The sequence below is a fragment of the Lineus longissimus genome, chromosome 10, assembly GCF_910592395.1.
Source record: "Lineus longissimus chromosome 10, tnLinLong1.2, whole genome shotgun sequence".
Classification (NCBI taxonomy): domain Eukaryota; kingdom Metazoa; phylum Nemertea; class Pilidiophora; order Heteronemertea; family Lineidae; genus Lineus; species Lineus longissimus.
In genome coordinates this window covers 13,629,856-13,655,210 of record NC_088317.1, presented here as the reverse complement: position 1 = coordinate 13,655,210, position 25,355 = coordinate 13,629,856, and the positions used below count along the sequence as shown (strand labels likewise).

At 42.2% G+C, this 25,355-nt stretch overlaps 1 protein-coding gene across 1 annotated transcript in view; it reads left to right on the top strand.

The window, feature by feature from the left end:
* Positions 1 to 20,136, top strand: part of LOC135494515 (unhealthy ribosome biogenesis protein 2 homolog) — a 58,607-nt gene extending 38,471 nt beyond the window's left edge. The window contains exons 13-22 of the mRNA XM_064782560.1: positions 7,008 to 7,200; positions 8,359 to 8,712; positions 8,953 to 9,030; positions 10,915 to 11,160; positions 11,969 to 12,382; positions 13,434 to 13,556; positions 14,509 to 14,634; positions 15,363 to 15,646; positions 16,569 to 16,680; positions 18,828 to 20,136. Coding sequence (XP_064638630.1) covers positions 7,008 to 7,200; positions 8,359 to 8,712; positions 8,953 to 9,030; positions 10,915 to 11,160; positions 11,969 to 12,382; positions 13,434 to 13,556; positions 14,509 to 14,634; positions 15,363 to 15,646; positions 16,569 to 16,680; positions 18,828 to 18,983 — 2,086 coding nt within the window. The 3' untranslated portion in view covers positions 18,984 to 20,136. The remainder of the gene's footprint in view (positions 1 to 7,007; positions 7,201 to 8,358; positions 8,713 to 8,952; positions 9,031 to 10,914; positions 11,161 to 11,968; positions 12,383 to 13,433; positions 13,557 to 14,508; positions 14,635 to 15,362; positions 15,647 to 16,568; positions 16,681 to 18,827) is intronic.
* The last annotated feature ends 5,219 nt before the right edge of the window (positions 20,137 to 25,355 follow it).

Below are 25,355 nucleotides of genomic sequence, written 5' to 3'. Positions count from 1 at the left end.
ATAGTGACGGCTTACGGGTCTTATCAAGAACTCGCAACCGATAATTGCATAGATGTGGTTTACATTGGTGTTATCATCCCTTATCATTACGAGGCAACCAAGATGATGTTGAATTTGGGGAAACATGTCTTGTGTGAGAAACCAATGGCGCTGAATCGCAAGCAAGTGCAGGAGCTGGTCGATTTAGCTCGGTCGAAGAATCTCTTCTTGATGGAGTGTGTTAGGGGTCGTTGCTTCCCAATCTACAAACTGTTGTGTGGTGAGCTAGACAGTGGCACGATTGGAGAACCTATGATGGTCAGTGCGCATCTCTGTATTTCTAAAAAAGATGAGTCCAAATGGAAGTACAGGGCAAATGGCGGAGGAGCTACTCTTGGCCTTGCTGTCTACTGCATTCAACTGGCACTGTTGGCGTTCAAGGAACGGCCTGAAGAGGTGAAAGCTGTTGGTCATCTCAGTGAGGAAGGTGTCGATGTTGGAACGTCTGTCTGTATGAAATTCAGCGCCGGACGCTTGTGTACCTTTACGCTAGACCTGCGCTATCGAGGAACTAACTCGGCGACCATTTATGGCACAGAGGGCAAACTTGAATTACCGGCTGTGTTTACTGGCCCGTCTGTTCTGGTGAGGCCCTCAGGTCGCGTAGAGGTCCCCATTCCTTCTCCAACCCACACTGACGGGCGGCCAACCACTTATTCCATGGTGTCTGGCTTGTGCTATGTTGCTGAAACGGCACGGGAATGTATCATGAATGGCCAGACGGAGTGTCACCTGATAACGCTGGAGGAGTCTCTCATGATCGCTTCAATCACTGATGAAATACGTCAGCAGATCGGCGTAACATACGAGGGAGACACAGAACTCTAGAATCCAAAATCCGGAGATTGTGTATTGACAAAACTCTTGATGTGACTTTGGAATAGGTGAGTGTTCATCACCATGACCAAGACAAGTCATCTTTTCCAGGAGCATTAAACGAAATTCATTCTTCTATTGCACTGTATAGATTAGCTATTTACATTGCATTACAATACATTTATACCATGACTCTTATTTTGACATTTTTATCCGATATATAATGAATGGTGTCAGTGCTTCCTCGCTCATGAACGGTGGAGATAACATTTAAGTCATGTATGTCAATAATCTAACTGATTGACCATCTCTGATGCTGGACTCCGCAGCCCGGGAAAGCCTAACGTTATGCGATATTTTATCACATACCAAGACGTCATCGAGGTTTTGCGAAAACCCGTCTCAAAATCAAATCTGATACAAATCACGGCAGAAAATCACACCAAACCTTAGATCTTTTGATGATCTTTCGGTTGAACATCATTAAAACCGACTTCAGACTTGGCTAAACAACTTTATTCGATTGTTTCTGTGGGTTGTCAAGCGTGCCACCCAGCCATGTGGTATTTTCCCAGATCACACGGGTGAACTCTGTGACGCGGTGGACAGTCTTTGTGACGACACGCGTCATTGTTGAGGGCTTGACAATGGGGGTCGGGGGTACATTGTTGTCGCTGTTTTGGTAACATCATCGCGTCATTGCGGCCGTGGATTTCATGTCATTGGGACGCAAGGTGCACTTTTGGTCTTGGATTTACGGGAGTGAAATTGGCAATGATTCGAGCTACAAATCCTTAAAAAAAAAACCAGTAGTGGCATGTCTAGTCATAAACAGAAAACGACACTCATGTGTTTCGTGAGTGGAAATATCTCGAGTGGTTGTCTTGGCCCAGAAACCCACGAGAGACCGCAGGTGGCTACTTTGTGCATTATATCGCCACAATTATGTCATGACGTTAATACGCACACCATCTTCTCACAACATTGCGACATAATGTAGCGCAATGTTAGTCATGTAATTGCTTGCTGGCTTATAGTCTGTTGTCCAAGTTGGTTTGATTGCTTCAAGTGTATTTTCAAACTTTATATTCCAATGCATGGAAAACCATAAATGCATTCATGGGAAAGAATGACAAATGATATGATGCAATATAAATGATGATTTATGTATAAAACAGATGTGTAAATCAATTGGTGACTTTGTACCCTGTGTTTTTTTATGATTGGTCGATATGTGCCATGGCGTGGGAAAAATGACTCTAATGACTGTCTAGACATTTGTATGAGTTGATAGTGTTTTAGCCAGGATTTCAAAAAGGCAAGGCAATTTCAGACTCTGAAAAGGCAGGAGCAATTTTCAGCCAAAAAAGGGCATTTTTCATCGCGGCAAATTCTGCTTTTATTTGAAAAGTCAACAATTTTTATAGTTCTAAGGTACAAAAGTGATTTTATGGAGCCAATCGTGCATTTTAAAACACATGTATGCCTTTTATTAGGTGTCAGACCACTTCTTCTAATCATGATAATCATAATAGGTGAAAATAGGGCGACAGGGCGGGATGCGGCACCCTGCCATTCTGCTCTAGCAGTTGAACAAACGTTAACGTTGAACAAAGATATGAAGTCAATAGGGCCGTTTGAAGACACGGAACCCAACCAATCTAGACCGATTCACATTGGTCAACATTGGTCGGCCGTGTGAACGCACATGAATGTGATATGGTATTGGTCTGGTCTGGTTTGATGTTCATACTATAACGTCATTACGAGACATACATCAAAACCGAGATCTAACAGGATTTTAAAATTTTAGTAACCATGATGACAACAATTTTTTTGTGTATTTGTGTACATTGGTGCAGTGCATTGAAATTAGGCACTTCGCTCTGTACAGTTTTTTTCTCAACCAACCTGGGTGAAATCTTGAACTATCATTTGTTCATGTCCATGTCCATCTACTCATTATCATTATTATTATTATACAAGTTATATAGGGCTATATGTAAAACAATTTCATGGCACTTTACATTGATAAAAATACAATGAATTAGACAAGTTTGCTATGACCAGTAAGACAATAGGGCCGTTTAGACGACGCGAAAAAATCCGGATGCGTCCCGAATCCGGATTAATTTTTCGTCGTGTAAACGCAAAAAGATCCGGATCAATGTGGTTGCATCCGGACTAAAAAGGTACCATCGCCTTGGGTGGTTTTAATCCGGATTCATCCAGATTCGATCCGAATGCGGTCTTTTCGCCTGTCGTCATAACGGCCCTATTAAGACAATGAGAAATCAAACTGAGACTATAAAACTTAAATTGTACTTTCCACCTATCATAAAACCCCGTGTTCCATCGAGCTCGATGGGGCTAATAGACACGGGGATTTGACACACGGGTCTATTTAGACATGGCAATTCATAGGTGTAAGCGCAAAAGACACAGGGATTTGATAGGTGGAAGTACGACTATTAGCTACATGTGAGACAATTAGGAATAAGAGGACTATAAAACATTCTCAAGTGCATTGTCACCGAAGAAGTGCTTCCTGTGCCAAGTATGAATGCAGAAGGCCAAGAAACAAACCACTGTGTAATACATGTATATTATATACATTGTATACAATAGAAACTTATATACAGCTCTGAAAATGCTTTGGTGTAAAGTTTTTGGGACACCCTGTATATCTGCAATTGGTTTGCTAATGTTTGCAGAGACGTGGCATCATTTCAACACTGGGATGAGTCTTCATCTGCATGGTTTTGAGTTTTCAGCGCCTCAGCAAGATGCAACTCAGGTCAATCGAATCCATTTCAGTAGTGGATGTCATCATTTGTCAATAACTCTGGCATGTGTAGAATGTTGTATGCTAGCATCTCGAGAATTAAAACAGCATTTTACCTGAAGGTCACTGCATCCAGCTAATACCTGAGGTGAAAAGTTCTCACAATATCAGTATATTGTTGGAATTTCAAAGTTAGTTATCAGGTAGAAATATTTTCATGCAGTTGGTCCTTGATGCTATTTCTACCTAAAGGAAACCTGTAGTGAAACGCTTATAAAAATGGGGAGTTTCGAACGGCCCGGTAAAAACCTAAGACGGGAAGAAGCTGACATTGGCAAAACTTAGCAGTTTCGAGTTCGCAGGGTAGCGGTTCTATTGTTGGGCCATAATGTGACAACTGGAATTCAAGTTGGGAGGTGTCGGCCAGGAGAGGTAAGCTTTGTCGCATTAAACCCTTTTGCTGCGACAACCATTTTTCAGCCAGTGCCACCATTTGCTGACAGTCGATACCAATGATAAACAGTGGAGCTAACTTTTAACTCAACAGTCGAAACTATTCGAAAGTGTCGCCATCTATACTGTCAGGATGAAACGAATTATTCCCGAGTGTGTTTGGCATATTTAGAGAGGTTGAGACCCAAAATCGCCCAAGTGCCGAAATTAAAAAATTTCAGACTCTGGAATTGATCAATTGGTCAGACACTGGAATTGATCAATTGCCGCCATCATGGATGTCAGCATCCTGAGATTCAGGGTTTGACAATCCTACGTCATAAACTCTGTCGCCAGTTCAGACTGTAAATCTTACTCAGGCCGAATTAGTGCCACTTTCTCTCATAAAAAGTTATATTTTATTAAAAAATAACAAAATATGATCTTTATAAATAAAATTTGACACTTGCTAGTGGGTTTTAAGATGAATGTATTGAGAACTACATACGCAGCGTAGTGCAGCAATCATTTTCGCGGGCTTTGTGGTGATGAGATAGCCTCACAGCAATAAGAAAGATTCTTTCCTGATCTACATCGGCGATACTACTTTTCAAGATGGTGGCAACTTACTAGTTCTAGAGGCGTTGTGATGAACGAAATCAGCGCCTCTAGTGTCAAGATTGGTTGAGACCAAGTGCTGGTGAATAAGTATTTTAAGTAGGGCATGACGTGCTTTGCACGTCACCAACATGACATGGGACCATGTACATGACGTGTTAGGCACGTCACCTGCATGACATGGGACCATGTACATGACGTGTTAGGCACGTCACTAACATGACATGGGACCATGTACATGACGTGTTAGGCACGTCACCAACATGACATGGGACCATGTACATGACGTGTTAGGCACGTCACCAACATGACATGGGACCATGTACATGACGTGTTAGGCACGTCACCAACATGACATGGGACCATGTACATGACGTGTTAGGCACGTCACCAACATGACATGGGACCATGTACATGACGTGTTAGGCACTTCACCTGCATGACATGGGACCATGTACAGTCCTTCAAAAAAGTAAATGGACACACAAAAATCAAATTTTCTTGAAAACGGCTGGTGATAAATCGATTCGGTTTGCTGCATTTGATAGGACATTTAGTTGTGCATCATGGTATCTACCACATAGAAATTAGCCATTTTATCTAATACCGACTTTTATTGATTTACAAAAGGCCCCAAAATCAACTTTTTCGTTTCCGATTTTTTTCGTACTTTTTCTTGATAGGATGAATCACCATGATGAAAAACCCACGTCCCCATCAAGGTGATGAAAATATCTTGTGTTAATTGGTGGGAAAACAGCATTTTATGTCAAAATTTTGCACCTTGTTTATTGACTTTGGAATTACTTTGGAGAAGTCGACCATAGCCAATTATGTCAGTTTCAACATGCAGCCTGAGTGTTAATTCCTTATTGGCTGAGGTTTTGAATGGGGGTGGAAATGTTGTTAACATTGATGTATTGTAAACGCGAGGGTAAAGTAATATTGGTGAACCCATTGTCCAGCTGCCAAATCCAGGCCTGGGAGAGCTATTCATAGGCATATTAAACAAGGCCATTGAAATGGTGACATGATTCCGGTTGTCTGGGCCAGGTGAATAATATCAAGGGGGCATCTCCGCAGTAGAAGACCGGGTAACAAAACCCTTTTGCACAAATGGGTTAATAAGTTGCAGATTCAAGTGAAAACTGTGGAATTTCTTAGATATTCACTCATAACTCAACAGAAGCTTCCAGTCAATATAAAATTTGCCCCCAAAAAATGCGTGATAAAAAAGTTGATTTTGGGACCTTTCATAAATCGAAAAAATTGACTTATAGGTAAAATAGCAAATTTCCAAGTGGTAGATATCATGATGCACAACTAAATGCCCTATCAAATGCAGCAAACCGCATCGATTTATCACCAGCCGTTTTCAAGAAAATTTGATTTTTGTGTGTCCATTTACTTTTTTGAAGGACTGTACATGACGTGTTAGGCACGTCACCAACATGACATGGGACCATGTACATGACGTGTTAGGCACGTCACCAACATGACATGGGACCATGTACATGACGTGTTAGGCACGTCACCAACATGACATGGGACCATGTACATGACGTGTTAGGCACGTCATCCGCAGCAAAAGGGTTATTTTTTTCTAGTAATCAAACTGATCACATGTATGTCATTGTGGTTGCCTTGATTTCTGTGTTGTAATGAAAAACGATTGTTATAATATTCTTGAACTTGCTTAACCATGGTGTATTCTACATAACAAGGGGTGTTAAAGCTGAAATAACCCTCCGTGGGACACTTCACAAATTCAGATATATATATAAATATTCAAATCTTGCTCTTGATAATGATACATAACTAATGATCATAGTCATTTAGTCACTTCATTGCAGAAATGTGGACAACCTGCTTCGAAAGCTGATGTCCGAAGCCTGCTGTCACCGTAGTAACAATGACAACAACAAACTGGACAGAGTCAAGTTGATAAATAACGTAGAGCGCTTCGTGAATAATAAATGAAGATTATCTTTTTTCAGTCATCTAGGTTGGGTCTTTCTGTAAGTCTTAAAGGGACAATATAGGCAGCAGCTAAGCTGGCAAGATAAAGTCACACAAAGTTGCCAATAGGGGTCTCTCACATCTCACAGTACGTTGAAATGATTCACACCTGTACGAGGAATATATTTCATGCGGAATCTGACATGACCCAGGGCCATTACTGTGTATAAAAGTCACCTAAAGATGGCCGAATAAGCCCCTCTGCTCCTGCCTATAGTCCCCCTTTAACATATTTCTCTTCAACCCTAAGTTTTTTTTATCGGTTTCGTATTACCATAATTTTGCTTATATTTTCTAGACCCAAGAAAAAGCGGAAAAGTGAAGCTTCCTCGTTCGAATTGATTCTTAATTTGTTACAAACAACACCAGCAGGTGGTCACGTAAAGACGGAAGATTGGGGGGAATTATTTGAGCGTTTTGTTGCTAATGCCATCTCACCCTACGTCTCTGTAAAGGCTCTGGTCTTGGATGAGTTACTACAATGTCTGAAGGTAATGTGGCGGTCTGTTTCATATGCGTACCAATATGTGAGTATTTGGGTAAGAAAGGTAGGCCATTTATTGACTACCAGTTGAGTACAAGTAAATTTTACTGCCAGAAAATTATGGCCATTTATGACCACAAGATGTAGGGTAAGAATGGGGTAATTGTAGCCCCGGTTTATTTGTAGCCCCTGCATTGTTTAATGCATGGGGATATCAATCAATATCATAGGCAGGGCTAAAATTAAACCAGGGCTGCAGTTACCCCATTCTACCTTACTCATTACAGGTTGAATGAATACAAAGTACAGGAAAATTCTTTTGTTTTGACTGGGATTTGAACCACATATTTTTGGATTGCCGGTCCACTGCTCTACCAACTGAGGTATAGATATTGAGTTGAGAGCTGAATGTCAACTGGGACATTATCAGTTCTATAAACAATTTAGGGCAATTGTAATGTAAGTAGGAGGAAACCAGAGACCCCGGAGGAGACCTACGCTGTTGGAGAGAGTCACCCTCTCTATCACATGAGTGCACCGGGACTGACCGGGAATCGAACCCGGGACCTCAGAGGTGACAGGCACCGATGTTTCCACTGTGCCACTCCGACAGCACCACTCCGACAGCACCACTCTGACAACCAACGTAGGTATTGAGGTTCCCTGATTTTCTCCACTGTGTGACACCATTATTAGCATCTTTTCACGGCCATATTTTTGCGATTGTTAGGCCACACATTTTGATTTGTTTTGTTGGATTTCGAAGCTTTAGAGTCAAAAGCCATGTGGGTGGGGCAGAAATTAAAAAACCAATGTGGGGCGGGAATACATTTTTTTCCATCAGACTCAAAATCTATGTGGAGCTGGGAAATAAAAAATAAAAACATGCTTACTTTTTATTAATTTTAGTCTCAGATCATATAAGGGGACCCAAAAAATAAAAATTGGTTGAAATTGGTCGTCGGGAATTTCTTTTCTTCATTTCTCTCGATTTTATGGTCGCAGGAGAAAAAAAGTGTTTCAAGAACGGCCGTCAGGAAAATGACCCCAGGCGGAGTCGTAATCCAACAAATGAAAAAAATGTGGCCTTAATGCGTAAAACCAAAAAATAAAAGTCATGTTAATGTATCCCGATTTACAGTTCTTGATTTTGCATATCTTTCAGGCATTGAGCTGGCAACCATTAGAATCTTACCGCACGAACGAGAGCCTGCAATGCATTGTTGGATTACTCGCTGTTCTCATGGGGATGAGACGCGACGATGGATCGGTCCCCATGGACTTGACCACACGATGCCTGGAGCTGTTACGTGCCCTCATGGCTGGGGGACCTCCCAGCCCCATGGCCTCCTCTCTCAAGATGCTCATTACGCAACTCTATGATTTGGGACAGCTATGTGATACAGATGTTAAAGAAGGGAGGGCATTTGTTGATGCCTTGAAGGAGTTGATGCAGATTCTGATTAAGAGTCACCTAAGGGAGGCTGGGGCCAACAGCTTGCTGCTCTTCATTGGGCGGGTGAGTTTATGCTGAAAGAATTCCAGTTGATCTGAACAACTCAAGGTGTGCTTCCTCATATAACAACCTCAGATGACAACGTTTCTGCCCAGATTCAATTTGTGGTTTCATTTTAAGTAAAAGAAAGATTGAAAATGTTTTACATTTTTCATTGAAATGGTAATCATATGCAAAACTATCGAAAAGAGCAAACAAGAAATAAGAACAAATAAAAGTACTCATGTCAGTTATATATTGCAGGTTGTTGATGATGTAAAGGTGAAGTCATCCCTTGTGAGTCTAGAAACTCTGGCCATCTCTCTGCAGGCAGTTCATAAGGTAAACCATTTATTGTACTGTTAAGTGGGAAAGTGATTGGGGTGTGGGCGAACAATGAGGAACCCGCACAACAAAACCTGCCAATAGGGGGCCCTGCAGGCAAGTGGACCATGGTTGCAATGAGAAAGTCATTTCCCAGGTCAATGATTATTGAATATTTCAACCCTTAATTACTTTAAATGGGGAAATAGCACCAAAAATGTTGTTTTATTGGTCATTAATTCTAATTTTGATGAGAATTTTGTGAGGGAGAAAATCAACAAAACTGAATTTAATTGAAAATGCACTGGAAGTGTACCTTTTAGTACTGGTGCTGCCATCGGGACTTTTAGTTCTGCAGGTTCCTCATTACTGTTGATCATTCTAAAGTTATGACGGTTAGCTTGAACCAAGTATAGATCTGAACTTATAATACTTGAACCAAAGAGCCTACAGTCGTCCATTTGCCACACCACAGCACCATACTCTCCCAGAGAACGAGTATAGCTAAAATCAAATGATGCAGTCTTGATAGTCCAATGAAGCACCAGGCACCAGGCAATGGCTGATATTTATAAAAGACAAGTAAATGCTTTTACTTTAAACTTCATGTACATTTACGCTAGCCATCTCTGTAGAAAACTGTGGTAAAAGCATTTACTAGTCTTTATAAATATTAGCCATTGTATTAAATTTTGTATGACCTGTTGCATCAAATTACATTTGATGCTCGATGCCATTTCGTTTTTTGGCACATTCCCATTTGATTGAACACAATGAGGAACCTGCAGAACTAAAAAAGGCAGATGGCAGCACCAGTACTAAAAGGTACACTTCCAGTGCATTTTCTATTGAAATTAAGTTTTGTTGATTTTCTCCCTAAAACTCATCAAAATTAGAATTAAGGACCAATTGGACAACATTTTCGGTGCTATTTCCCAATGTAGAGGAATTAAGGGTTAAAATATTCAATAATCATTGACCCGGGAAATGGCTTTCTCATTACAACCATGGTCCACTTGCCTGCAGGGCCCCCTATTGGCAGGTTTTGTTGTGCATGTTCCTCATTATACATACTGCTTCGGTAAGAAATGGCATTTATATGTCAATTCTGTGCCCATGTTGTGTATCAAGTATTGGAAGGGCCCATGTTGTGTATCAAGTATCGGAAGTGCCCATGTTGTGTATCAAATATCGGAAGTGCCCATGTTGTGTATCAAATATCGGAAGTGCCCATGTTGTGTATCAAGTAGCGGAAGTGCCCATGTTGTGTTTCAAGTATCGAAAGTGCCCATGTTGCGTATCAAGTATTTGAAGTGCCCATGTTGCGTATCAAGTATCGGAAGTGCCCATGTTGCGTATCAAGTATCGTAAGTGCCCATGTTGGGTATCAAGTATTGGAAGTGCCCATGTTGCGTATCAAGTATCGTAAGTGCCCATGTTGTGTATCAAGTATCGTAAGTGCCCATGTTGCGTATCAAGTATCGTAAGTGACCATGTTGCGTATCAAGTATCGTAAGTGCCCATGTTGCGTATCAAGTATCGGAAGTGCCCATGTTGCGTATCAAGTATCGGAAGTGCCCATGTTGCGTATCAAGTATCGGAAGTGCCCATGTTGCGTATCAAGTATGGTAAGTGCCCATGTTGTGTATCAAGTATCGGAAGTGCCCATGTTGTGTATCAAGTATCGGAAGTCCCCATGAATGATAAATTGGCATGACATCACGACATCACGCTGAAAATTGCTTTGTCATACAGGTTTGGATATTAGACCACGCAATTCTCACTCGTAAAGTGACGTCACCATCTTTTTATAGAATCTGAGAAATTTTGAAACGATACTGAAATTGAAAAAAACCGTGGTACATGTTAGGCCAGACTGTAATAAACCTCTCCCTTTGACAGGCTCTACAAAACGATCATGCTGATGAGGTGACCAGGATGGCATACCAACAATCATTCATCAAGTTGGAGCCATTGGCTACTCTTCTCTGCGCAAGAGATGTTTCCAACGCACGACCCCCTCGCCAGCTTTGGAACATCTGTAGCACCATGGTTGCGTATCACTGGAGGAGTGAGGAGTCATCGCAGCTCATCTACCAGCTTCCTTCCCTCGCGAACAGTGCTCTGGATGGAATAAATATTGATATGGTGAGATACAGTGACACTATTACCCATCCTATTTTGAACAAAATCATCCATCGTCCTTCAAATTAGATGTTCCTTTTACCTAGTGTCTTTGTCAGGGCAAGCAAATGACGACACCTGGTGAGAAACCAGAGAAGCTTGTGACGGATTCTTCTTCCGGCCTCTGGCCCATGCTGAAGTCCAAGTCACTTGGTCAGTCCCCCCAAATGGCATGTAACATTAGTAGCATGCAAGAAATTTCATCCTACCTTTGAGGAGGAACACTCTCTGAAGAAATATTCAGCACAGTGCGAACGCTGAAGTAGAAGATCCTAATGTCAAGTCCAAATCTAACGCTCAGAACCTGAATAGTTCTGAAAATATATTTTGGACAATTCCTGACCTTTTTGGACGCTTTAATTTTGTGCATCCCACACTGAGGAACAGGTGATGACATCTGCCCTTTATGACTTTATCACGGGTTGTGATGCTCATTAGGTAGGTTCAGATCAGAGATGTAGGCCTACTTGGAAGTCAGATGCGGTTAAAAAAATTTCAACGATTTCCTATGGCGTGCAGGGAGACGGCACATTATTAAAATCAGGCTACACATGTGACTTGAAGACAGGCTAATTATTTACCCATCCCATCTTGACGACTTGGCATCTGTATGATAATAAATCTGATATTGCTACGTGGCTTTCCATTCTGAAGGAGACTGAAGATGGAGTTGAATGGACTCTTAGTCAGCCCCCACGCCCAGAACAACAAACAAATTTTTCCTTCCCGTTCAATTCTGGTACTCAAACAACGTTTTTGCATATAATTTCAGGATGCTAACTATATTGAATCCTGCTTAACATTCATATCCACTGTGGCCATCTGTTTCAAAATTGGTGCTAAGTCCACTGCCAAAGAAATCAACCTTGAAACCGTTCTAGAGATGTCCATGGGAAAACTTGCCTCGTTCCTTAGGCAGGTTCACAAGGAGAAGTGTACCAAGGCGGTCCTGATGGGGGTGGGGATTGAAGCAAGTCACCTGGGAAAGCAACATGAGAATGGGTTGGAATCAAAGGCAAAGCTACCATTTGCCTCGCCATCTCCAAGTGGACAGACTGATCAACAATCTATCGAGTCAACACTGAGTCGTATTGAAGGCCTGGCTCTCGATGTTGTTGGCTTGTTGCTGAGTGTTTGTAGCGCGGGGCAGTTCACGAAGATGCTTCATGATGGCACCAAAGACATGGTGAGTTATAAAACCCAGTAGCCCATTGCGAACATTAAATGGCAAATGTGTGGGACATTTCCGTGGTAGAGGACCTTTTCTCACATTTCAATGACCAGATACAGTATGGGGTCATTAGATGAGTCTAGGCAGCATGATGAATGGGCTATACTACAGCCATGTAGAATTAGCGGAATAAGCGGAATGAGCGGAATAAGCGGAATGAGCGGAATAAGCGGAATGAGCGGATTCTGGGCTTCAATCACCTGGAAAAGCCAGTATTTGTCGCAATGATCATCGCCATGCCTGAACTCTGAAGACGAAAGGAGGTACGGTAATACAGCGCTGCACACAGCTACCGACTGAACTAAACTGTCCCTACAGACAAGTTTACATGCCCTCATTGCGAGTCATGGCTTAACGACCGCAAAAAGCAATTTTCAAATAGTCCCTGTGGCGTATCGAACAAATTAAAACTTAATGAGTTCATTAAGTTCCATTTTGTATTAAATTGTATCATATTTTGTACAGAATCCGCTCATTCCGCTAATTCTATATGGCCCTATACTATGCTAGTAAACAGTCAGTCTAGACGCTGAAATCGATAAAAAAAAACGTCAGTCACTGTTAAAATAGATCTTGGTCGGGAATGCGAAACTCATTTCTAGTAATCCAATAACAAGAAATGAGAACCAGAACCATTCTCGGTGAATCGATTCTCGGGAGCGGGATAGCAAAACTTCTCTATTACCAAATGATACATAACCTGTATCACCAACTCTCATGGTTCATTAAAACTTGTCGAAAGTGCAGTCATTATCTCCAGGCCAATATATCTCCAATTATCAGGTGCATGTCTGGCTCTCTCATCCAATTGATTTAAATACCGGGGGACGCTGTAATTTGATGATGAACACAATGCTGGTTACCATGACGACGCAATGAAATATTCAATCACAGACAATATATTATGTAATATTTTCTCCGCACCCTTATCCATGAATAAGATCTTCGTGACAAGGATTGGCTTGTTCTAATACCTCGCTTACTTATGTAATGTCGTTACTTCCAGTGTCCTGACCATATTTGGACAGATACCAGCAAGGTGTCCACTGGGATTAGGATTTGGCAGCGGGTGCTATCTGTCCAGGTTAATGAGGAGAAGAGGACCAATCTGAACTACGCCTCACAGAGCGTGAGTATTGAGTAATCACCAAACTCTGGGGAATTTTATCACTTCCTAAGTATTGTAAACTTTTACATTCATGGTCCTTTATAGGGGGACTATAGGCGGGAGCAGAGGGGCTAATTTGGCCATCTTCAGGTGACTAATATACACAGTAAGGGCCCTGGGTCATGTCAGATTCAGCACTAAATATATTTCTCGTAGAAGCGTGAATCATTTCGACGTAATGTGAGATGTGAGAGACCCCTATTGGCGACTTTGTGTAACTTTATCTTGCCTGCCTAGCTGCTGCCTTTATTGTCCCTTTAAAGGGAAGTCTATAGGCAGCAGCCAGGGCCCGGTTGTTCAAAAGCACAAAAAATACGTTATCCCTAACATATTATACATTGTCCCTTTCACTTTCATTTAAACTCATAAAAATGTTCACATTACGATGTAATGACTCATTAACGTTGTTTCGAAAAACCCAGCCCAGGTTGGCAAGATTACACATTACAAGTTACACAAAATCGCTAATAGGGGTCTCGCTTAATATTACGCAGCATGACCTACTGACTGGGTGTTGATTGGTTTTTGTCGTCACAAAATATATGCCTCAAATGGTTTGACTAATTTAGTGGCTTGATAAGCTAAAGGAAATGATATTTAAATGAGGTCATAGAACTCCTCTAAGACATGCGATATTTTGAACAGCACAGTAACAACCTATGGCAAAAAAGGTTCTCATTCATAAATCTGAGCAGTTTCGAGGACACCAGACAGTGGCACAAGAAACTCAACATTCTTTTATCAAATGATTAGCGTCACCATGTCGATGTTTTGAAAGCAACAATGTAACAGACGATCGATCAAGATTCAATCTGGCGTCATAAAGTTACATAACATTTCATTCGTAGCATTGGTTATCTTCTATGTCTGCAACCTGGAAGGTCCTCTTTTATCAATCTGTTTGTCGCTTCAGGTGCTGATCTGTTTCCAAACCCTACTCCTCGAGTTGAAGGCAGTCGATGAAACTGACGATTACATCATGCAGAGTGTGGTGGAGCCACTGTTGACTGTTCAGACTGCTATGCTATCCCATTCGCAGGTAAACACAACATAAATGTCCACAACAACATATGTTTCAATGTACGGGCGGCCAGACTTTGGAACGAACTCAGGTTTGATATTTGAGGCTGAGACTGTTACCATTTTCAGGCGTGGGCTAAAATAAGAAAACCAACTGAGTGTGTTTTTTTTAGCAGAAGTATCACATGACTGCTTGTCTTGGCACGGAAACCCACAAGACTGCGTGGCGTCACAGATTCTCGACCTCGTCGCAGAGGTCACCCATGTGATAGAACCATGTGATCCGGGAAAATATCACATGGCTCGATGGCACGCTTGACAACGCACAGAAACAATCAAATAAAGTTGTTAAGCCAAGTCTGAAGTCGGTTTTAATGATGTTCAACCGAAAGATCATCAAAAGATCTAAGGTTTGGTGTGATTTTCTGCCACAATTTGTATCAGATTTGATTTTGAGACGGGTTTTTGCAAAACCTCGATAATGTCGTGGCATGTGATAAAAACCCATCTGTGTGGACAGTTTTTTGAGGCGCGGCATTTGAGAAAAATTTTGGATTTTGCATTATACAAGTGTAAATTTCATTCATTCATTCATTCAGTCAACTGTGGTACCTTATTTGAAGGAATTGATAGTGTACTGGAGGTATTGGTTGTCTCTCCAAACTTTGAAAGGGATTGGCAAAATGCAAACTAAAATCCTGGTTCCTCTCTACTAGCTACACTCATGTATTCACCATTGATTTTCAGCTGCGTCTCTCACCGAATGTCGTCAGGATGGTGCTGACCTCATGCGAGCTCACTCCCTTGCATAATCGCCTTCACCACGAAACCTTCATGCATATTTTCCCAGCGGTCTATCAGATTCTCAACGTCATCCTGACGAAGCATACCCAGATTGGCCTGAGTATGATTGCAGCATTCGTTAGTGCCGCCAAGCAGTTATTGGAGGCTGTGATGATGCGGAGTGACCAGGATGGGTTGTATATCAACAAGGTTGAGGAGCTGGTCCATTGCGCCGGTTTGATTGAAAGGTGAGACAAAGAAGGTGTTTGATTGCTGCTTTAGGGGCTGGACAGACGCGATCTTCAGTGACGTCTTTTTGGATGTAAAATTTACGCCATGGCATAGGACCATGTGGTGCGCTTCGTCGTCTGCACGACATGGCGGTAATGAACTGTGACCACATCAGCTGGGACGTCATCCACACTTACATGTAGCGCAAATATTGTTGGCGATGTCCGCACAGATTGACATCCAAAATGACAGTCCTAATGACGTCACTGCACATTTCTACATGCAAAAATGTTTGTCTGCAAACAGGCAATTTTTATCCCCAGCTCATGGTGTGCTGTGTATTGGCAAAGATCTGACCTAATCTATGCTTACCGATGCTGATTGTATTGGATAGTTTGACACTGATCAAAATCCAAAACAATCCTAGTCATTTTGATCATATCAGTCCCATGCTTTTGATTATTTCAAGATAAATATGCTACTACATTCTACTATGTTCTTGAGTTTCTTATATATTTTCCAACAAGACCTGGCCACACGAAAGTTGTGACTGATTTGTCACTAAACTGCCAAGTCCAGGGCAAATTTTGTCTTTGAACAGTTGGCACTAAAACTTGCACTTACTAATCTTGTTTTGTTAAGTAAGGAAGTTTTACAGTGCCAAGAACACCAAGTGATTGTTCGTATGTCGATTGGACATATTGGACACATTGTGGACACTTCATCCACACAATCCATCTGTACAATTGTGTCTGGAGTTAAGTTTGGCCACTTTTCTTTATGGACTTGTCTATCAATACATCAACTGGAAGAGTCCATGCAGGGAAATGGGGTGAAGAGGTTGATATAAACTTCTCAAAAGCAGCAAGGATGAGTCTCTATCAGGTAGGCACAATAATATACCAACATTTTTCTCATCTTCCACATGTCTTTCTTCAGATTGTTTTCCCTGGTGGCCACCCACAAGGAAGAATTCTCTAAAGTGGCTCTATATCTTGTTGCTGGTTATGTGACTACACTACAGAAGGTGACTCTCATCCCAGCCATTAAGGTGAGTTCTCTCAAGTGGCTCTATATCTTGTTGCTGGTTATGTGACTACACTACAGAAGGTGACTCTCATCTCAGCCGTTAAGGTGAGTTCTCTCAAGTGGCTCTATATCTTGTTGCTGGTTATGTGACATCACTACAGAAGGTGACTCTCATCCCAGCCGTTAAGGTGAGTTCTCTCAAGTGGCTCTATATCTTGTTGCTGGTTATGTGACATCACTACAGAAGGTGACTCTCATCCCAGCCGTTAAGGTGAGTTCTCTCAAGTGGCTCTATATCTTGTTGCTGGTTATGTGACATCACTACAGAAGGTGACTCTCATCCCAGCCGTTAAGGTGAGTTCTTTCAAGTGGCTCTATATCTTGTTGCTGGTTATGTGACGTCACTGCAGAAGGTGACTCTCATCCCAGCCGTTAAGGTGAGTTCTCTCAAGTGGCTCTATATCTTGTTGCTGGTTATGTGACATCACTACAGAAGGTGACTCTCATCCCAGCCGTTAAGGTGAGTTCTCTCAAGTGGCTCTATATCTTGTTGCTGGTTATGTGACATCACTACAGAAGGTGACTCTCATCCCAGCTGTTAAGGTGAGTTCTCTCAAGTGGCTCTATATCTTGTTGCTGGTTATGTGACTACACTACAGAAGGTGACTCTCATCCCAGCTGTTAAGGTGAGTTCTCTCAGTGGCTCTAAACCTCGTTGCTGGTTATGTGACTACACTACAGAAGGTGACTCTCATCCCAGCCGTTAAGGTGAGTTCTCTAAGTGGCTCTATATCTTGTTGCTGGTTATGTGACATCACTACAGAAGGTGACTCTCATCCCAGCCGTTAAGGTGAGTTCTCTAAAGTGGCTCTATATCTCGTTGCTGGTTCTGTGACATCACTGCAGAAGGTGACTCTCATCCCCGCCGTTAAGGTGAGTTCTCTCAAGTGGCTCTATATCTTGTTGCTGGTTATGTGACATCACTACAGAAGGTGACTCTCATCCCAGCCGTTAAGGTGAGTTCTCTCAAGTGGCTCTGTATCTTGTTGCTGGTTATGTGACTACACTACAGAAGGTGACTCTCATCCCAGCCGTTAAGGTGAGTTCTCTAAAGTGGCTCTATATCTCGTTGCTGGTTCTGTGACATCACTGCAGAAGGTGACTCTCATCCCCGCCGTTAAGGTGAGTTCTCTCAAGTGGCTCTATATCTTGTTGCTGGTTATGTGACATCACTACAGAAGGTGACTCTCATCCCAGCCGTTAAGGTGAGTTCTCTCAAGTGGCTCTATATCTTGTTGCTGGTTATGTGACTACACTACAGAAGGTGACTCTCATCCCAGCCGTTAAGGTGAGTTTTCTAAAGTGGCTCTATATCTTGTTGCTGGTTATGTGACTACATTACAGAAGGTGACTCTCATCTCAGCCGTTAAGGTGAGTTCTCTAAAGTGGCTCTATATCTTGTTGCTGGTTATGTGCCATCACTACAGAAGGTGACTCTCATCTCAGCCGTCAAGGCGAGTTCTCTAAAGTGGCTCTATATCTTGTTGCTGGTTATGTGACATCACTACAGAAGGTGACTCTCATTCCAGCCATTAACTATCAAGACGAGGTGCACATCATAGGAGAGAGCACTCTGTGTGTGTCAAATGTCATGCTTGTAGCCCAGTTGATAAGTAGACAATATCGGTGACAAAATACTTGGTAGATTCAAACATGAGTGATAACCCTTTAACTCCTCTGCTGTCAAACTTGTACCTGTACCACATGCAGGTAGCAGCTACCCAGATGCTTTCCAATGAACCTGGAAGCATAATCCCTTGATTTGGTACATGTATGGTCCTGTTTGTAAGAGCAGCCCCCCCCCCCCCTTTACAAGGTTAGAAATATGTCTGGTGTGTGTGAAAATGCATCGATATTGTTTTTTGTAAAATAGTGGTTAACGGTAGCTGAATGTTGAGGCTGACTGTTTCGAAAGTGCAAATTGGCTGTCTCTGGAAATGGCCATATTTGAATGAGACGTGCGGTTTTCACTATCGAAAAGAAGACAATAGATAGCAAAAATTCTATTTTAACGCTGAAGGATTCTTGAATCGAAAGTTCGGTTTTGCCTGTTGTGGTGAGGACTTATTGTGACCAATGCCAATGATAATTTTACTGTTTTTTTTTCAGAAATCATTGCTGCCCGGCATCCACTGCCTGCTCAACCTCTGTGATGAACACTCGATGGCCGTCCTGCATACCGTACTCAACCCGGGAGTGAAACATATCTTCACAGCACTTTATCAGGACTATACGAAACATTACAAATATACTGGCCGAATATAAACACTATTGGTGGGTGGGGAACTCTTCAGGCTCTGTACAGGGTGGCCCAGAATTATTTTCCCTCACACAATGGATACATAATAGAATTCTATTGTGCAAGGGAAAATAATTCTGGGCCACCCTGTAGTGGCCTCCAGTGCCCTGCTTTAATCAGGGACTTTATTGCCAAGAGGCAGCAGTTACAGTAAGGCAGTGATTTTTATAGAGTTCATGCTTTCACTCGTAAAATTTCATGTCACTGTTCACTTTTCATGCATGACGTGAAAAACGAAAAGGTCATTTCCAAAGAGTGGGCTACGTACGATTCACAATGTCACCTTTCACCCTCACGTCGTGTTTTCAAACCAAAGTCAGTTAACTCGTGACACGTGAAACATGACAAGTGACAACGTGAATCCCATATAACTCTGGCCTTAACGGTCATATAAACTCCAGAACCTTATGTAGATGAAATTGACATGGGCTGGAAATCTATTGTGTTCTGGACTGCCAACTACTGTTGCCTACCCGTAATACAGTGGAACCTCCCTTAGCGGACACCTCTCTATTAAGGACACTAGTTTAGAGTCCCAAATAGGTTGTTTCCTTTCAATTTGACCTCTCTATTCAGGACACCTCTCAATTAAGGACAGCAGTTGTCAGTTCCGTGGGTGTCCATAATAGAGAGGTTCCCCTATATAGTAATGTCTCTCTCCTGGAAAACACCCGCTAGAGATTGCTAATTGTAACATCTGCAGAGTGGCCTACCATGACGCATTTGACAGAAATTTACACATTACCAAACTTGTTTACATGTTCCTAAGGCATTGCACTTGCATTGCACTTTGACTGAGGAGAAGTTTTTATAAATCACACAAAAGTCATCACAAAACCCAGTTATTTCACTTTCTGTGACTGATTGTACACTGTTTTGCCAAGAAATATTGCCAGAATAGACGGTAGGCAGCTCTAAAGTGTCAAGGTGATAGATGTACACTTGAAGGCTTCAGGAATGGGAAGATTCTCTTGTGGTTTTTGAACCAAGGGTCTGCACCAACATTGAAGTGAGTTTGATGAGAAGTGTAGAAGGGATGGCGATAGCTCACTCATGATAACACAGTGGTCCACAATGTAATAGTTTGTAATTCAATAACAGAAGTGGTTGATTTTCAGAATAAACAACTATATTACATTACAGTAAGTCTTGTTGTGAATATATTTGGATGCTGCGCAGACTTGGTTGTTGTTTTGATGCCAGAGGAGTATTGGGACTGACTACATCCCACTTCATGAGTCTTGTTAGGAAAATCGCTCCTAAAAACGATAACAACATTATTAATGTATATGGCTATAATCTCAGATAAAATGGATAACATCTTTCTTGGTCTAAGACTCTATCGACACTAACTCATTACTACAAGAAGAAGTCAAAGACATCCCTTCACTGAATACAGGATGACGATATATATATGTACGTCCAATTCTTGGAAGCGTGATCCATGGGATGGACAGTGCCCCATCGGGCCTATTAAGAGCATGACAGCGATGGCCTCTATCTGCGTCCGTGTTAGTGGTACCATATGTGACACGCTCCAGCAAAAGGAAACGCATGTCGAGAAGATGTAAAGGGTTAATGGCCTTGCAACAGAATGGCTGAAATGAACATCTTCGTGGATTTACAATAGCAATTGTCCACAATGACAATAGCTGAAGAACTGATTGGCGGTGTTGACCATTTGCGACATGCGTCTCCTTTAGCTGGAGCGGGTCACATATGACGCTGAGCGAATTCAAACGGACAAATATACAGTGCTTGCAGAAGCTACTGGGTCTTTAGTTATGCATTCAAATCACCAGACTTTCCAGCTCATGACAAGCTGAGGAATTGATATTCCTCGGTTTGGTGGGAAATAACAGAAATACAGTGAAACCTCCGTTAGCGGACACCTCTCTATTAAGGACAACCTCCCTATTAAGGACACTAGTTTTGGTCCCAAATTGGTTGTTTCCATTCAATTTGACCTCTCTATTCAGGACACTTCTCTATTAAGGACAGCACTTGTCAGTCCCGAGGGTATCCTTAATAGAGAGGTTCTACTGTATAACAACTGCCTCTTTTCTGCTGGGCTAAACAAGAATAACTTCTGAGGACTTGTCCTGGCACAACGATTGTGATATCTTTCTCACGAGGAGCTGCTGTTGACTGCAGGCGGGGTGACCCAGAAAAGTTCCCTTGCAGAAAAGAATTATGTGTGAGGGAAGTGTTTTCTGGGCCACCCTGTAGTAGTCCGGGAGCCATGGGGTTGAACGTGGAAATGCCGGATGAAGTTTTTTTCTTTGCTGTTTTCAATAGTATAGGGGGTCCTCATCAAGATTCAAGAGGGTGCCCGATAATATCCCTTGAGCAATTTTCAAAATATGCAAATTAGGTCCGCCATTACTGAAATTCCATTTATTGGCTATAACTCAAACATTATTAATGATAACATCATAAAAATTGTGTCGGCACCCATGTTTTCAGGGTATACGAACAAGATAAGTCCATCACTACTCTATTTTAACATCTTACAGTCGACTAATGACGTTAATTATGCTAATTAGGTCCGCCATTACTGAAATTCCGTTAATTGGCTATAACTCAAACATTATTAATGATAACATCATAAAAATTGTGTCGGCACCCATGTTTTCAGGGTATTTGAACAAGATAAGTCCATCACTACTCTATTTTAACGCCTTACAGTCGACTAATGACGTTAATTATGCTAATTAGGCCCGCGCGCCATTACTGAAATTCCGTTAATTGGCTATAACTCAAACATTATTAATGATATCATCATAAAAATTGTGTCGGCACCCATGTTTTCAGGGTATACGAACAAGATAAGTCCATCACTACTCTATTTTAACGCCTTACAGTCGACGAATGACGTTAATTATGCTAATTAGGTCCGCCATTACTGATATTTTGATTTTCGGAATATCTCAGGAAATATGTAAGCAGATGTCAAAAACAAGTGTCCAATCATAGGTTATCTAGGCCTGTCTTTCAAGTAAGACTGTAACAGTATCGATTGCATGTGTTGCTGAACATTAAGGTACCGGTATGCATAAATAAGATGCCGTTGTGGCAAATGGTAAGACTACTTTACTCTAGCGCATACTATGGGGTAACATGCACAAAAGATAGTGCACTCCGAGCCATGACTGTTCACGCAACTACACCTTTTTGAACTACAAGGGTTCTTGCTCTTACAACCACAACGGATCATCTCCATTATGTAATCAGGGGCGAGTTTAACATCATCTGGAATGGCAATTGGTGTTAATGACTTGTTGCTGGCCTTGTGTTGCTGGTATCCTTCTTCCATCCGAAGTCCTCTGGGTTTAGTTCGGGTAAATCATTTGTATCAAGGGTTCGCCACAGGATTGCTTGATAGTGGGCTCTCTTCACATTCTCTTTAAATGCCTCTCTTGTAGGTGGAAGCGTTGACAGGTTTGGTGTGGATGTATGCCCCTTGCCATTCTTTTTCCCCCGTACATATAGCCTGGTTTGTGACATGTCCTTTGTGTCCTTCACACCATAACAGGCAGACATGAAAGCGCTAGCTTGGTCCATGACGTCAGTAAAGGATGCATCTACAATCCCAATGGTGTTCAGCTTATATCCAGCCCTCAGGGATTTGACAACAGAACCCTTTCCTACTCCAAAACAACATGCCACAGTGTCACAACCGGAAATAGCATGTGCAGGAAGGAGCTGCTTCACGATGTCGCGATGCTTTTCTACTGTCCGTTGTACTGCCCTGCCTTTACTAGGTGATTCCATCCTCATTGGTAGCTTCAGTTTTGCTTCCTCATAGTGGTGGACCAGAAGAACAAACACATCTGTGTCGTCTGCTACCACTGCAAGTCTCCTGGCTTCACTTGCGCACTTCAACGCTTGTTGCACAATAATGATATCGGCTTCTTCGTGATATGTCTCCAGATCATATCTAATGCTGATTTCATCCTTCTTGATTTCAGTGGGGCACGGGTCTTCTCCAGTGACAACTAACTTGTGTTTCTCAGTGCTCCGATTGTGAAACAATCTGTCTGCAGTAAGATCACTACAGATGATTTTAATCAACTGTTTTTTGTTTTCAACATTTGACAAGATAACCTTCTGGGCAGGTAGTCTTGTTGTCAACAACAAGCGATGTGTACGGCTGACACCAGTCTCCCTGCCATCCCTTGTGACAGATTTTATACTGTAGTCATCGTATCTATCAAAGATCAGATAGACATCACTGTTCACCAGGTATGAAGCAACTCGCTTTTTAACGTTGGTGACATAATCTTCCACAATACCATCTGCCGGCCAATGAATTGTCCATAAAAGCGCTGAGCCATCTATAACGGTTACATCTGCATCTCCGGCATTCCTGCTGGACACCTCCACTTGAAGGGAGTTCTTCAGTGCTGATTTGCCTTTTGCAATACGCATCCCGTCTTTCTTGAACATTGAGGTTGGCACTGGAGCAAGTTCATACGAAAGAACATCCTTTATGTGTAAGTCACGGTCACTTGCCAGCAAGGCAATAACCCTAGCATATATTGCATTGAGATCATATGCTTTTGTGTCGGCAACCTGTTTAGACTTGTCCACTACGGCCATAGTTGTAACCTTTTTTGATATGGTGTTATAAAAGCCACTGGGCAAGTCCTTCTCAAAGTTTGCAAGCATCGTTTCTCCAATGGACACTGCATCGTGCACATTCACTGCAGGTATAGCCACCCTTCCACTGGCAATGTTCACTATTCCATCGGGATGTTCTTTCGGGTCTAATGGATCGATGTACGCGTCCAACTTTTGACGGATTCCAGTCCTGTCTTTGCCATCAGATTGAATTCGAGCTTTTCCCTCTTCTTTGTGGTAGAGCTGACTGATGTGTGATGTCTCACCCTCCTCCATCTCGTCCAGGTTGGATAGACCCTGATAACCTAGGAATGGACACTTATTTGATGAGATTATACTGCATATTTCCCGCGATATTGCCAAAAAACTGAAATTTGGTAATGGCCGACCTCACTTGCACAATTTGCATGCGTTCAAAACGTTTGATTACTGCAATGATGGGCTTATTGTGTTCGTAGACCCTGATAACCTAGGTATAGACACCAATTTCGTTATGGTATGATGCATATCAATTGAGATATAGTCAATTAACGGAATTTCAGTAATGGCGGACCTAATTTGCATATTTTGAAAATTGCTCAAGAGATATCACCGGGCACCCTCTTGAATCATGATGAGCATCCCCTAGACTAGTGAAAACAGCAAAGAAAAAAACTTCATCCGGCATTTCCAGGTTCAGGTAAATATCAGCCTTTGGCTCCCGGACTATAGTGGCTGGAACTCTCAAGGAGCGGTAGCGATTGAACCTAAAATTTGCCAATCCCCTCGGTCTCCTCGGTGCGTACCGTGTGTACTAAATTAATCACCAAGCAGACAATCCAAGTTTCACAAATCCCATTAGCACTATGAGAGATTACTAAAGTCCACAACTTGGATGCCTGAAAAATCTGGCAGAGATCATCCCGTATACTGTTTGTGCAGATTGATATAAAGGTACAAATCCACAGCTGCCCAGCATCAACAACTAATGCATGCACAAGGTCAATACTCCACAACTGCGCCAGAAGTCCAGACATTGGACATCATGAGTGGCTCGTCTTGGGGGGGGGGGGGGGGGGGGTACTGCTGGATGAAGTTTAACTTCCGATTGCAGCGGACCGGCCTCGTCGCTCACCAGTATGAATAGGATGAGGAAATGGACTGAGTTGAAATTAACCCAAAACACTTTCCATTCGGCTGGAGTAGATATATGTAGATTGCCTGACCAGATCTCACTGATCTGCAAATCATGTTCGCCAACTGAACTATTTTAGTGTTGGGGGCAGATGGCCCCTCTGCACTTGACCTTCTGCAGGAAGGTTTGCAATTGTTTGGGCTGGTTGAGATTGGCCACAGAGGGCCAGAGATGCGATCGAGGTACATGCCTGTATAATTCCAGCAGCAGTGAATAACACAGTATTCATCTGGCCTATAGCCGAAAATCTGCTGTTGGCAGCACTGTCTACCGGATCAGAAATTCTAGAGATAAGCCCCCTCAGCTGATTGCAGTGCACCGACTGGTCCTTATATGTACATAACTAAGCAGCTTCCATTTTTAGATATAATTTAGGCAGAACCAGGTAGATATACTTGAACACTGTCATTAAGCTCAGTGCTCATAAGGATAGCCCAGATGGATACTCCCGCTAATAAACTGCTGATTCTAGCCATATATGATGATGTAGCTGCGAAATAATTCCTTTCTCAAGAACGTGGACCAGGCAAATCCAGGACAG